Source organism: Camelus ferus, chromosome 8, assembly GCF_009834535.1.
Source record: "Camelus ferus isolate YT-003-E chromosome 8, BCGSAC_Cfer_1.0, whole genome shotgun sequence".
Taxonomy (NCBI): Eukaryota; Metazoa; Chordata; class Mammalia; order Artiodactyla; family Camelidae; genus Camelus; species Camelus ferus.
The window spans coordinates 29033203-29049525 of NC_045703.1; the positions used below are offsets into that span (position 1 = coordinate 29033203).

General features: G+C 33.8%; 1 protein-coding gene across 1 annotated transcript in view; it reads right to left on the bottom strand.

The window, feature by feature from the left end:
* Window positions 1–1777: 1777 nt before the first annotated feature.
* Window positions 1778–16323, bottom strand: part of OSTM1 (osteoclastogenesis associated transmembrane protein 1) — a 32796-nt gene continuing 18250 nt past the window's right edge. The window contains exons 3-6 of the mRNA XM_014561502.2: window positions 15217–15314; window positions 10474–10641; window positions 8242–8407; window positions 1778–4754 (exon numbers count right to left, since the gene is read on the bottom strand). Of these exons, the coding sequence (XP_014416988.2) occupies window positions 4699–4754; window positions 8242–8407; window positions 10474–10641; window positions 15217–15314 (488 nt within the window). The 3' untranslated portion in view covers window positions 1778–4698. The remainder of the gene's footprint in view (window positions 4755–8241; window positions 8408–10473; window positions 10642–15216; window positions 15315–16323) is intronic.

The window sequence follows — 16323 nt, forward strand, 5'->3', positions numbered from 1 at the left end:
GTAAGGCTTCCAGTAAACAGTAAGCTATTAGTAGTTAAGTTCTGGGGAGGTCAAATGTTATACGTGGATATTCGACTGCTTAAGGAGTCAGTGACCCTAGCCCCCATGTTGTTCAAGGGTTAACTATACTGGAAAATTTAGACTTCACCACAATCTCATTTTTCGTGTTGGTGAAGTTAATCAAGGCTAAGAAAAAAAATGGTGGCACTATGGAAACAGGAATAAACGACTTGGCTTAGACAAATGCAAGGAGCTAGGATGGACTTGAAAGCCAAAGTGATGTAGATATGCCTCTTGAAATCAGACTATCAATAGTCTAGGACCCTAAGCCCAAAAGAAGGTTTTTTCCAGAGCCTAACTAGGTCAGAGACTGCATTCTCTAAATCACTTTTAGCATGTGGGGCTGGCTACAAGCAGAATTGCAGTGTCCATCCAAACAACTATCCCTGGTGCTTCAAAGATATGGAATGAGTGGTGCAGATTTGGTGACAATAGCCAAATTACAGAGGACACTTCCTATGACTCCATCTATTGTGGTATTAGGAGACAGGGAGAAAAAGTGAACAAAGAATCCCTTGATACAGAGGACATAAATGTAGAAAGGGAGCCAAAGCAGCTAAACACCACTTCATGCTGCTCCTGAGATGTTGGGTTAGAGCAAGGAGTAAGTCCTGAGTGGATAGTGGCAAAGTGTGCCAAACAGTGTAATGTCAAGCAGAGCTTTAGTCTTTACATAATAGCCATCATTTCCCAAAAGCCTCCCCCCAGTAAACATACAATCTTCTAATACACAGTGAATTTGCCATGCACATACAGCTTCAAGATGAGTGACCCCCAAATCCCCTTTACCGTATAGATTGTTATCTCTAGGTTGCTCCTATACAAACATTTGGGAATCACAGGGTGGAGGTGTTAGGGAAGAGGAGATTCAATCTGGAGATTCTACTTGCTCACTCGCCCTCTTTATATCCTTATGCTAGCTGTTTGCCCACACAATACTAATTAATTCTCCAAGCCTATAGGAGACAAGTAATTAGAGATAGCAGGTATGCAAGTGCTGTGGGGAATGTTGGATTTTGACTGGTAAGAGTCGCTGAGTTGTACAAATAAATAGTGTGCCTTCTTTAGTGAACAGGCAAGATATACAGAGGATTTTTAAACACCAAGGTCAAGCCCTTTGTATCTCAATTCTTATTATATCACTGGCGAGAGTACTAAACATCAATGTAGAAAATGAGAAAAGGGAAGAAATAACTGGTCTGCTCTGGAAACAGAAATGGCTGCAAGGCTTTCTGTTGTGGGCCCCTGCCTCTAAAGATACACGATACGGTGACGAGAAACCTTCCCTTAAGTTCTCCTGAATACTCTTCTGTTTCAGAAGGCAGACAGGATACGCTAATAATTTTCATTCCTGCCTATCTACACTCTAATTGTCTACAATAATTCCAGAAATTATAACTGTTGAATTGTTTTTCACTTCCAATGTTACTGGACAAATCTTTTGGATAAAATCCTGATATTTAAGTAAGAAAATGAAGGAATTTCTACAATATCCACCTAAAATGAGTTTATCATTTCTTTTAAAGGTTTGAAATATTTTGATTGCATTTCAGTACAGGAATAAATTTTTTAAAAATACCTCTGTTTATCTTAGAAAAAACAGGGTTTAAAATCAGTATTGAAACCTCCATACTTTAAGAAACATGAATCAGTCGTAGTAACTTTTAAAAGCTCTCTTTAGTTTCAGGAGACAAAGAAAATCACTGGCCATTAAATGTGTTATACTTATGACTAATATTTATTATATTCAGTGTAATAGTACAGAGCAAGCAAACTTGGTAGAGTTGCAACTTTTACGTGCCACATATATAATTCAGCACTGGCTAAAGCCCTTTTTATAATCAATATGATCATTTTATGGGATTTTTACAAGATAAGCAGAGTGGAACAGTAGCAAAACATTTGATTAGGCATCTCAAATCTCAGTTTTAGAGTTAATTGTCAAATAATGACTAAGTTATAAATAAAGATTTCTATGATGTTCTGCTTCCTTAGTTAAGAAGATAGGAAATGAGTGAATTATTAGAGTGAATCCATACAGCGGATAGAAGGCTGGATTAAGTGGTCTTCAGGGATCCACCCAGCTCTAGGATTTTATGACCAAATGACCTCTACAGTTTCTTCTAGCTCAGAAAACATATGTACTTAGAACATAATTTTTCCCATTTTAAAGTGTTACGTAGGTTACTAGTATATTGTTGCTTTCACAATTTGTTGCTGGTGATGTCTATTATTTATCTGATGTCAAGTCTTTAGTCAGAAATCCAACCCCAACTACAATGTCATTCTGGGAAAACATTTCACTTTATAAGGAGTACATTGCAGTAAAAAGTAGAGCCCATCCATGAAACATTAGAAAATACTGTCCCACAAAAGTAACATTTACCAACTAAACTCTGGTGTTATTTATTGATTTAGAGTTACACTTTAAGATAGCTGATGCTATTTCTACCTCTTAAATCCGACAACAACAACAACAACAATAATAATAATAATCCAAAAGTACATTTTTATTTGCAGCAAAATTATAAGATAGATGGTACTTTTAAAGTAGGCATTTAAATTCAATACCAGAAAAACTAAAATGTGATGTTTAATTATATATGAAGTTTTTAAAATGTACTTAAAAATCAAATACAGCACTGCAATTTCCTTAAGCTACTTTCTTTATTTCCAAGTGTCAAAAAGTAAAGATGTTCTTGTGCACATACATATGCTACGAGTCTAGGAATTCAGAACTATGCAAAGAATTTTTCAACACAACTTAAAAATGAAATATTTACACACTTTACAGTGTAATGCTTAATACTGATTTTGAAATCTATTGCTGATGCTACTTTTAATGGCAATGACTCAACCAGAAAAATACTAAAGGCTGCTTTTTCTTTTGTAAAGTGCTTATTAGCAACCATATCCAAAGGCAATGGTTTTTAGAAATCTGTAATATTAAAAGGTGCTCAAAGAGTCACTACTTACAGAATTGAATATGCCATTTTGTAACTTTGCACATGTAAACTGATTTTATCTGCATTAATGAAAGATTGCTTTCAATGGCCCTCAACTATATACTTCAAATCAAGATAGTGCTATTAGCATCAGCAGTGTGAACAGTAACAGCAGAACAAAACTCAGCACATTTTAAATGGATCACAGCAGACTAGAAAAACTATAACTAACAGCTTTTGGATATGTTACATATGTAAGGATAAGCCTTCTCTTTCACCCTGCATATATAGTAAACATTTAAAAAATAATAAAAACACTTTCTTGTCTCTATAATAGCATTGTACAGTGTATGAAGGGATTCAAATTCTTGTACCAATAAATTAAACTCGTTTCTATATAGAGCAGCCTTGATATTCTCCAACATTTAAAACAATATTTTCACCAAGACAGTGAGAAGGAATTAACAAATAAAACACCTAACACTGAAAACCTAAGGGGAAAAAAATGTGAATAATTCTGAAATGATGATTTTTTTGGAAAGGTTGATATAAACATTCCAAAATAGAATTTGTTTTCTGTGCATGATATATCTGACTTAATTTCAATCATATATCACTTTTATCTGATTTAAATAATTTAGAAAAAATAAGCATCATCTTAACTGACCTGCTTTCTGTATCAGATTCTCATTCTGACTCATGCCCCCAGTATGAGCCATTCAACAGTCTTATAGTGAGCATCCTTTCAGGTCCGAGTCTATTTTCTGAAGCTTAAGCTTTTTTTACAACTCCTTTCTCTCCCCACAAAAACTCCCCATATATCCCAAGAGAAATTTATATTAAAAAATTACAATTTAAATACAGTGTGATAATGCTACATTTGATTTAAAGTAGTAATAAATTATAAATTGCCAAATAACTTAATGTAATTCACAATGCAAATCCCTAGTATAAAAAGAATCCATCTTGCCCTGAATGTAATAAAGCAGTCCAGTGATTTCAAATTACTTATGAAATAAAGGCAAAAATAAGGTGTAAAATACTATTTATAAAAGTCAAGTAAGAAACCAGTTACCATAAATCTTTCTACAAAGATAAATGAAATGTGCCTTCATACTTCTAAAAATTGTAAGGGGGGAGTATAATTAGTGGTTTCAAAACTGACTTTAAGGAAACTAGAGATTGAATTACACATTATTTGTAATGTATGACATATTAAATATATATGTGACAATAATACTGCAATGGTGAGTGATTTAATCTTTGGATCTGCTACTTTTTGGCATTTGAATTTTTTTCCAAAATCTTTGCTATAACTGATTAATTTTTAAATGTTAAGTTTCCAAAAACTTTGCTACTTGAGATACCATGTTAATAGGGAGATACCAGAAGTCTCAAATAGTAAATATGCCTACAAAACAAAATAAAGATTGTTCTTGCATCTTTTGTTATTGTAACAAATACACTTCAAAATAGACAACATTGCTATGCCTGGAAATTAAGAATACCCAAACCCTTAAAAAGGGACTGGAAAAGAAAAGAAAAATTGAAAATTCTTATTTAAAATAAATCTGAAGTCCTTGCATTTCTTAAGAACTTGATTTGTCAAATCATAGTTTATCTTCCTTTGTACCAAGCTGTGTCTTCCACCATTCATCCATGGGATACGATGTTAATCTCCACTTCATAGGTTTCAGTTTGAATTTTCTTGAACATTTGCAAAGCTTGCACTAGACTTGAGACGTTTGGCTAAATAAATCAAAAGTATTATATTTTAATTTAATTTTAATTCTCTAAATATGATTATTTATCATTTTTATGTAAACTATAGTATTCATCTATTAACTCTGTTTGAATCTGAATAGATTCAGTATTATAAGAATTAAAACCTAAGTCTATTTTTTCCTATCGACCTCAAAAAACTTAACTTTGCTAGAAGCTGCACATGACTTTGTTAGAAGCAGCACCAAATAAAATAGACAATTTATATAAACTTGAACACCACAATCTTAAATATGTAATATAAGTGAAAGTACTCTGTTTAAAAAATGAAAGTGCTATAAGGTAAAATAATAAAATTATATATTTAAAAGTCTAAGTTAGAAATCCAAATCTAAATTTCTCTTAATTCAGTGAAAGAACTCTGTAATGTTAAACAAAACAAAACATTTAAATGGCTTACAGAGAAAACTGAGTTGTACATTACACACATGTGCAAACATATATAGCTGCTAATAAAATATATACAATCAATTTTGATCATGATGCTAATGGGACTCAGTCATTAGAGTTAATAAAGTCATGGTTATTTGGCTTTGTAATATGTTTTGTAGTTATAGTTAAAGATAAATGTTTCTCATGTTCCAGAAATCAAAAACAACCATGCCATAGTGAAAGTATCTTACCCTAGATAAATAGGAATCTCTCTACTTCAGAGGTTCTCAACACTAGTGTAGAGGTTATGATGTAAGAGGCCTACAGTGGGCCCCAGGCATTTGTTTTTTGTTTAAATTTTTTTTAAAGCTCTGCAGACAATTCTGATATCTGGTCAAGGATGAAAACCACTGTTCTAGTTTCTATCAGGGTCCCCTCTGACAACCAGTGTAAGTGCAAGATGACAACGTAACTTCCTGGACCAGTATATTGCTGCAGCCTAACCTTAAAAACAACTTTAACTCAAAAACAGCTTAAACTAAAAGTATACTCTTTAAGTCTTCAGTGGATTTAGAAGGTAAACTAAATGAAAAGTTTTTGTCTTAAATTAGGTTGTTTAAAATTATTAAAAGTAATGCAGTTTCTCACTAACTACCAAGTTTATTAAACTAACCAGGTAGCAATACCAATTAGTACATATACCTACAACTTCCTTGCTTCCTTATTCTCTATCTGATTATTCCCTACATCCTTCAAAATTCTACCCCAGGGATAATCTAGTGGTGAATTCCAACACCCCTAATGCAGAGTTCACCTTATCCTCCTCTGTGGTCCAATCACACTGTATATACCTCTACTACATTTGTTGTAATAATTGGATTATGGTCAGTATGTTCTTCGAGGGTATCCACTGTGCCTTGTTCCTTTTTTAAATCCTTAATTCCTACCATAGGACTTGATGAATGGGATCATATAAAATGGTGGCATAAAGAAAAGTAAATTAAAATGTCCATGAGGTAACAGCACAAGAACTGTTTGCCTACACCAGCATTTCTTTAAGTTCATCATTTAACTCATAAACAATGCTTCTGTGAAACATTAATAGGTATTATGCAAAGGTTCTATTGTCAAGTTTGGGGAATGTAATCTCAGAGGCCTTAGTTTATTTTCAGGTACATTATGAAGCTCATGAAAATGATTTTCACAGGACTAGTATTTGGAGGAAAACACTCCAGGAAATGCTACCTTTAAGTATAAAGTATAATGTTCTTTTATTCAACAAATATTTTTGAGCACCTACTATGGGCCAGGTATTTTCTGGATGCTGGTGATATATTAATGAGCAAGATAAATAAAATCTTTTTTCTGATTGAGTTTATAGTCAAGTCAGGGTAGACAAACAAGTAAGGTAGAAAATAAGTGGAAAAGGTAGTTTAAGTAGTGATTAAGTGCTATTAAAGAAGGATGCATAAAAATTAAAAGAAGGGTGTATTCTTAGGTGGGGGGGTCATAAAAGGTCTCCTTGTGTAGTAACCTCTGACCTAAGGCCTGGGTGACAAGGAACCACTCAAGGAAAGTGGGGAGGACAAGTATAAGAGCCTTGGAAAGAGGGGAGTGGGAATTATCTTGGTGTTTGAGAAGAGCAGAAAAAAGGCTCCACTGCTTACATACAGTATCACTGGCTAAGAGGGGGTGGATGCAAGATGTTTAGGAAGGTGGATTGGGGACCAGGTCACCTGCAGCTCAGAGAGCAGACCCTGGAATAAGTTTAGTTTTTATTCTAGGTGCAACAGGGACACAGGAAGAATTTCAAATGGGAGAGGAGCATGGTAAAATTTGTGTTTAAAAGTTTACTCTAGCCACTATATGGAGAATGGATTATGGGGGGTCAAGAAATGGAAGCAGGTACACTGGTTAAGGGACCCCTGCATTAGTGCAGATAAGAGACGATGATGGCCTGAGCTCTAAGGTGTCACTGGTGGAGGTAGAGAAGAGATAACTTAAGATATATTTTTGGAAATAGAGCTGGCAATACTAGCTGATGAATTGAAAAGGGGTGCAGACGGGAATGTGGGAATGAGGAAATAAAAGAAAAGAAGAAGAATTAAGAAGTTAAAAGACAACAAGATTTGTAGCTTGTACAAGCAGATGAGTGGTAGTGACTTTTCCTGTGAAAACAATCAATCAATCAAAGAAACAAAACACTGATCAGAAGTAGTATATATCTTCTGCAGAGATAAATACACTTGCAAAGCAAATAAAATGCTAAACTTTAAAAGTACACCAAGCCCTGAAAAGTAAATTTTCACAACAGTGAGGTCCCTTCAATGTTTTGTTATTATTCTAAATAAGTGCTTTTAGGACTGAGTTATTACATATTTACAGAATGCTGGCAATCTTCAAAATGCTTTACTAAATATACCCATGATAAAGACCCTTTCCTCTAGTAGCTAGCTTTTTGAGGTGACAAGCATTACAAATTTAGTTCAAACTGATCTACAAATAACCTGTTTTTTTGTTTTTAAAGTTAGATACATTAGAAATGAAGTTAGATAAATCATGAAGTGCTGGAAAGAAATTTACAGAAAGGAAAGGAATCAATAGGTATTGAGCATGTGCTAAACATCAAGTAACTTTCTTGCAACTACAATTTCAATTTGTTCCTAAACAAACTGTCTGTGTGTAAGCTACAGTTTCTCTCTGCCTGCTGCTCTATTAGGTGGCTCTGCCATGGCTCTAATGGGCCTAAGAACTCCCTACTATGTATCTCCCTACTATGGCCATTTCAGGTCTGCACAGCCTTTGCAGCTATTCCTTTGTTGATGTCAACCTTATTCCAGGGAATCTAGCTTTCTCAGTTAAAGCATCAAAGATACTGCATGTTGATCTTTGATTATAAAGTCACTTATAAACTTACACATCTCTGCCATTAGTGAGCAAAGCTGTAAAATTTGAAGGAAAGAGCTGTTTTAGGGTAATATAGTTTGAGTTCTCAGAGTATATATCATTTCTAAAAAGGAGCAGATTTTTTAAAATACAGGTTTTTATCTAAATAAATGAACAATTGTAAAAAAAAACTTACGTAGAATGAGTTTGCGTTTCTTTTGCTCTGAGTGAAGAAAGCTACTAAGGTAGAATACAACAGGTAGAAAGAGAATGAACACAGAAACAGCAATTACAGGCACTGTGTCACTGCAAAGGACTGAACAGTTGAAAGTTCGACTCCACAGTTTTCGAGTAATATTCATCTGGAACAATAACAAATAATGTTACTCTATTTTAAATTTAATTTGTCTTGTCTTCAATTTCATAAAATTATTTTGTTAACAACAAGAACCCAGAATTTAGACTAAACATACATCCCTAAAAAATTATATTAATAGTTGAGGACAATTTCTTCTACCAGGGAAATAAGTTGGTTCACAATTAGTCATTGTATAAATTTACATCCATATAGACATTTCATATTTTAAATTCATAATACTGTCCAAAAAATGTCAACTTTTCACAGAGTTCAGAGAACTTATATCATAGGAATATAGTTAGACCATGCTTCATTCATTAAAAATTTAAAGATTTAAAGGGGTAACTATGCCAGGTAATGGATGTTAATTAACTCAACTGTGGGAATCCTTTCACAATGTTTATGTACATCAAATCATAACACGGTATGCTTTAAATATATTACAATTTTGTCAATCACACGTCAATTAAACTAGGGGGAGGAGAAGGCTCACAAAAACAAAATATTTTTTCATATGTTACCTATATAATATCACTGAGGTTGTTGCAATATTTTTAGATGGAAATAAAAATATCAACTTCATAGGGCTTCTCTTCAAGAGATGATTGTATGAAATGCTTAATATCTTACCTAAGATACTATGAAAGATTCATACTCATGGCTAGTTATTTTTAAGTACTTAACAGCTAATGAGCCATGGAAACTTTATTAGACAATATCAACATCTTATTTAGTAGCATATGTTAGATACATTTAGGGGCAGCAGTACCTCAGTTTCTCTTAGGTCAAGGCTTCTGCCAAACAGGCTAAGTGATGTAAGGAAATTATCAAATTTAATGTAGAAAACTGTTCTTGCCTGGATTTTGTTTAACTTAGATATGGTTTACAAATGGTGCATTGTATGTTTTAAGTTTTGCTTACTGCAAGATGATGTTCTAAAATATGTGGCCAGGTTGATTTCCTGTATAATCCAACTTATGTCATAGAATCAATATTCATTTTTCTTCTTTATTTTAAAAACAATAAAATAGACTCTTTATTTTTTAAAATATAGTTATTATTTATTGAGAACCTATCAGAAGCCAGGTACTATTCTAGACACTAGGAACAGAACAGTAACAAATAAAAATCCCCATGGAGCATCTGTTTTAAGTGCTTTTTACCATCCTGAATATTACTGATCCACTATGGTTCACTCTGAGCTGCTATAATTCACACTCTTCATTCTCAACCATTAAGTTTACCAATTTTGACCACAAGTTCTCTGCTTATAGCCAATAATTTCTCAATTTCCTCTAATGCCTCAATACTCGGGTATCCTATTCCCATAAAAAGGCATGATCGCCATCTAGTGGTGCCCTATGTAAAGGCAGGCTATTCAATGGAGAAAAAAAGGTTTTTGGTTGATCATTCAATCAATACATGTTACTAAGAGCCTCCCATTTGCCAGGCACTGTTCTAGATATTGAACAGTGAACAAAAAGGACATGAAGTCCTTGTCCTCATGTGGCTTATATTTTAGTGAGGGTAGACAGACTATAAATAAGTAAACATCCCTTTTCAGATGGTAATAGACAAAGAAATAAAGCAATGGGACAGGAAGTAATTGAGAAACAGTTTCAGAAACATGGTAGCGAAACCTAGAAACTTCCTGTATTAGCAACAAGTGCACAAGAAAATGAAATGCAAACATTTAACCACATCCACACCTCTGAAAATCATACACATTATCAAACTTAAAAAATAATTTTTTAAATGGAGTAGAATCTATAAAAATATTAAATTTCTATGTTGTATGCCTGAAACTAATATAACATTGTAAATCAACAAAACTTTAATTTAAAAAACCCAAATATACCAAATTATCAACTTGTTTAGGAAGTACCTGATTAGTTTCCATTGTTGTTTGACAGATCAGGATATTCTAAGACTTAACTACTTTATAACTAGTTATTTCTGGCTGAAGACAGCATATGCACATTCCAATATACTTCCAAGAGGGATAATAATTCTAAAGGCATATTTAACAACACTACAAAATATGTATCATATCAGAAGCAAAGTACTTACTGCATCTTCCACGTCAATGCATAGATGTGTTCCAGATTCAGCCTTATTTTCAAGTTCATTCATTTTTTGCATTTCACTGTATAGATTACTCAGAGCTTTGTATGCTTCGCCACAGTTTTTGCATACTTCTGAATAATTTCTTAGCTGTAGATGACTATGTGTGCTCCCCTAAAATGTCAAAGGTACATGTAATACACACAAAAAATATAACATCTCTTTAACTTAAGCTATTTGTCCTCCTAGAGGACAGAAAACAGTAGAGCATGTTAAAGTGCTGAGCTGTGATGTTAGGTTGCTAAATCATTCTGAGACTCAGTTTTATCATCTGTAAAACAGGGATATGCTTATCTCTATCACAGGTCCCAAGGATTAGAGACTGGTATATAAAACACATAGCAAAATATTTGGCATTTTTCTAGTTGCCCTTAAATTTTGAAAACCACTGCACTAGCCACTGTTAACTGTGGATAACACTAGCTCATAGGCCAAATTATTGATACCTAAATATAAATATTTCCCAAGTTACCTTATCATTTATACATCTGCTCTTATCTATTCTACTCTCAAGGAATAAATAAAATATGCCCTTGCCTGTGCTGACTTCAACAATGAAGTTTGCCTTCCTGAGAGAGGGAGGACTTTATTGATAGAAAAGGAAAAGTCACCAAAACGATATCTCTTCTCAACCCTCTCACCCCAAGGCTTATAATCCAGGCCTTTCTAGTCAACAAAAAGGGACTAACACCAAAGAACTGTATAACCTAAAATGAAAGTAGTGGGTATAACATACAAGACATTATGTTTAGTGAATTTCAATCTTTTCCACTTCCTGGACTAACACTTGTACTTCAAGAACAAGTTTGCTGAACAGTCAGTTCGCACCTTTTGTTTTCTATTCCCTTTATTCTTTACCTTGATGCCTAGAGAAATGATATTAATTGAATACCACAATGAAAAAGAAAAGGAAAAATTAAAGGAATTAACCTGATGTAGCCCCTAAAATGTTACCCTCACCATCTATTTGATAGAGAAACTCAATCCCCCTTTAGTTCTGCCACAAGAAATAGCCCATTGCCTGTTTTTCACAGAACAATTGTGCATTTAGCTAAATGTGTTCAATGAAAAGTTGAGCACAGCACCTAGTTGGGGGGGGGGGTAATTTAGTCACTTATATTAAAACTGAAAGTGCACATATATTTTGACACTTCAACTTCACTTCTAGGAATCTACCACACAGATAAACTCACACAAATACCCTAAAAAGACTGTCCATGTTTGTAATAATACTGAACCAAACAAAAATCTCCAACAATATAGAGACTGGCTGACTAAATGGTGGCATAGCCAAACAATAAAAAGCCCTGTGGCGTTTAAAACAAATGAGGAAGTATGATTCTGGGAAGATGATGACATCAGCATATGCCTATGTCCTGATTTCATTTCTGAAGAGATTTAAGAACAGAAGGGAAACCCAGGCACCCAGGCCCTTGAAAAGCACTGTAAATTATAAAGGTGTGACATGCACATTTCATCACAGGAAGGTTGTATTACAGCTATCGCACCACTCCTAGAGAAACTAGTCAGAACCACAGTCTCTGGTGAACTTCTATCCCCTGCAGCCACCCACTATCCTCTAAAGATGAAAGAGGCTGGAATAACAGCCCCACCCTGCCTGCTGGGCCACCCACAAAAAGCAGTCTCCACAGCCACCAAGACAGTCCAGGTTCCCAGAAAAACCACCTGCAAACACTTACTACAAACACAAACTCACACTTACTAGGTGAATTTGGTCTGGGACTTAAATCTACATCTCTGCTCCATCACTGAGCTAGAAGCCACTACCACAGCCAAGACCACCAAATTCACTGCTACCACCTATCTCTTTAGCTGGCTCCCTTCCCCTCTCAAACACACCCACACCCACACCCACATTTACAAAACAGTGGAGTTCCCCAGGACTCAGTCCTTGGGACCTCTTTATCATCTCTATCTACACTCACTCACATCCAAGTTTCTAGACTTCATACCACCGTATCTGATGACTCTCAAATCTATAGCTCCAGCTCGCACTTCTCTGAGCTCCAATCTCATCTGTAACACTGACCATCTGACATCTCAACTTGGATGTTTAATTTCATACTTAACATGTTCAAAACAGAATTCTTAATCCCCACTCCCCTATATCCAGTCTTCCTCGTGGCCCCGTCATCCTCTCAAGCTACTAGGGCCAAGAGCCTAGGATCATCCTGATTCTTCTCTTTCCTTCTCTGATCAGCACAACAAAGCCAAATGAAGGTTTTCAAAAAGATAAAAAAAAAACAAAAAAACAGAAAAACAAAACTAATGTACCTTTAACAAGCCTAAAGAAAACTCAAGGGAAAAAAGGACTCACAAATACAGCATTTGGAATAAGAAAGGAAATGTAGCTATATTTATGACAAATTTTGAGGAGTAACCAGTTACTAAATGCAATGCATTATTATCTTGGACTAGATCCTGAAATATAGAAAGGACATTAGTAGAAAAGCTGGTGAAGTCATAATAAAGTCTGGCATTTAGTTAATACTTATGTACCAATGTTGATTTCTTATTTTTGAGCAATGCACCATGGTAACATAAGGTGAACATTAGGGGAAAGTAGGTCAGGAATATACAAGAATTCTCTGTATTATCTTTGCAACTTTTCATAAATCTAAAATTGTTGCAAAATAAAACATTTTAAAAGAAAGTAGCCAGTTAAAATCTGTGGTGGGGGAAGAAAAGATATCACTTAAAGGGCACCAAAAACTATATAATACCTTGAAATAAACTTAAGAATTGTAAAAGACCTATATGAAATTTAAATAAATAAGTAAAACTGTGCTAGAGAACATTAAAAAATAAAGAAGAAAGAAAGAAAGAAAGAAAGAAAGAAAGAAAGAAAGAAAGAAAGAAAGAAAGAAAGAAAGAAAAAGAAAGAAAGAAAGAAAGAAAGAAAGAAAGAAAGAAAGAAAGAAAGAAAGAAAGAAAGAAAGAAAGAAAGAAAGAAAGAAAGAAAGAAAGAAAGAAAGAAATAATGGCAGTTTCCAGCGACTAGAGGAGGGAGAAATGGAAAGTTATTGCTTAATGTGTACAGAGTTTCAACTTAAGACGATGAAAAAATTCTAGAGATGGATGTTGGTAGAGTTGTACAACAGTGTGAGTATACTTAATGCACTGAACAGTACGTTTAAAAATTGTAACATGGTAAATTTTATATTCTTTTTTAAATATTTTTAAAAAGTGAATATATCATACTCCTAGATAGGAAAGCTCAATATCATAACATGTCAATTCTTCCCAAATGATGAATCTAAAATATAAAGCAATTCTAATAAAATCTCAAAATGACTGACTTGTTTGAACTTGTTTCTAAAATTCATTTTATGGTTTATTTAGTAAATCATGTTGTGACAGTCAAGAAGCCATCAGGGAAAATAGGTTGGAGTTATGCCTCACAACTTACACGACAACAAATTTCAGATAGGTAAAGAATGTTTAAATACAGAAAAGGAAACCACAAAAGTACTGAAAGAATCACAGGAGAACATTTTAAAATAATCTCAAAGAACGGAAAGGCCTAGTGTGACAAAAAATCCACAGGCTATTAAATAAATTTTGATAAATCTAACAACATAAAAATTAAAACTTCATAACAAAAAGAGAAGCACAATAAAAAGACAAACAGAAACCACGAAAAAATATTTGCAACTAACATCCCAGGAAACATGCTAATTTCCCTATGGTACATTCATCAGAACACTAACTAGTCTCTTAAACCAAAGCATTCTTAGTCAAATAGGTTTGGTAGATGCTGTACACAAAAATTACCATTTGGAGTTTTACAATGTACATTAGTCCACTAAGGTTCTGAAGTCATGCAGTAAAGCATTTCCCACTCTTATTAAGAACACTAAACTTTTTTTAATGGGGGATTTATTAAAATCTTGCAGAACATATTTGGGAAATGCTTATCTAATAGTTTTTATTTTTCTCAGGGAAACTCATTATCCTCTGTTATCACACTTACTAAAGAAGAAATCATATATACCTATATCCTAAACATGTTTATATCTATTTGTGAGGATTATTTACTTGTTACACAAGTTTTAAAAGTAGGATTTTACCAGAATTCCAATTTCACCCCTCACCACCACCAGGAAAGTTCCAATACTAACATTCAAGGGTCAGAGGTGGAGAAAACAAAAAACCAATAAGGTAGGTTTCTTAAAGACTATCTTTTATAGTATAATTCCATACTCAACGTTACCGTACTAAACTGGCTTTTAAAGTAGGTAAAATATATTTAAGCAAATACTGAGCAAAAAAATAAGCTTCCTAGAGACAGAGAGACTCATACTGCACTGCAAAATACACCACATAAACAAAGTCAAGGTAAATTACTGTCATATAGAACAATACTGTGTTTTAATTAGAAAGTTAATACGTTCATACTCATTAACTCATTGGATCCTGACTACAAAATACTAGAAGGTAGGCAGGTGAATGTTACCAGCCCCACCTTACAAATAAGAAAACTGAAGTTTTAATGATCTGCATAAGGGTCAATAACAGAAGAACTCAGCAGAACTCCAGGTCCACTAACTCCTTTACATTATGCATGCAGATATTTAATTTTAGCAATAATTAATGCTATAAAAATTGGAATTATTATTATTCATTTGTACAAGGCAGCATTTTAATTTCAAGTATCATATAAAATACCTGAAGGTTATTCTCAAAGCAGGTCAAGGTGTGATTAAATAGACTGAGGAAATACAATGTGTTATTTGATAATTCTTCACTTTTGTTCGTTAAACAATCTGTTAAGAAACCAAAAAGTATATTAATATATTTCAAGAAACAATTATACATTGTCATTTATCTCTCAAGCTATCATATTTTGTTTCATACTACTGTAATTCTTTATTAAAATAAGCATGAAGGGTTCCACATTAAAAGAATTTCCCAAATACATGAAGCTTATCCCTTTTAGTTTCCAAAAGATTTTGTTTTCCATCATAACCATTTTCATGAAAGTCTTAAAATAATTACATACTCTCCTTTCTTTGTGAAAACAATATACCAAATAAAATTTAAATTGATTTTGATGGTACAAAGTCTTAATCACAAAATCAGTTATCCAATGGTGCCTTATTAGGGGTACACTTAGTGCTGTTTAGGCATAAGACTGTTTAAGCTGCATTAATTTTAGCTAAATTCATATGCTTTTTGATCCTTTTCTGTGTCAAATTTAGTAGTTCTGTGTCTCTTCCATCTTCACCACTGGGTCATTTATTGCATCTAAGAGGGTAATCTCTTAAAATCTGCTCTTTCTAATCTATTGTGAGTTGGGAGACCAGGGAAACAAGCTGGTGAGAATTTTGCCTAAAATATTGATAAAGGGGCTTTAAGTAAAATCTGGATATAAATAAGAATTGTTTTACATCTTTCTAAAAATCTTACATAAATGATACTCTTTTGCAACTTGTTACTCTTGCATAGTATTAGTTCAAGTTCATTCCTTTTCATTGCTTTCTATATATGAACATAGCAAATTTATTTATCTGTTTTCCCTTCCTGGATGAACCTATTCTCTATCCTCTTTACTTTGCTTTTACCTCTCCCTGTGCTGTCAGCTTACTCTCTGGGATCTAGGTTCAAGCACCTGGCTTCATAGCCTGGAACTCGTGGTCAGCCATTTCAATCTCACGCTCCTGGAATCCTTGCCTTCTTTACATTCCACATACTCACAGATATTTTCAATCCTGGACAGCCTTAACTTTCTCAACTCCCAAGTAGAGAAGTTCCTTGTAGACACTATTACAGAAA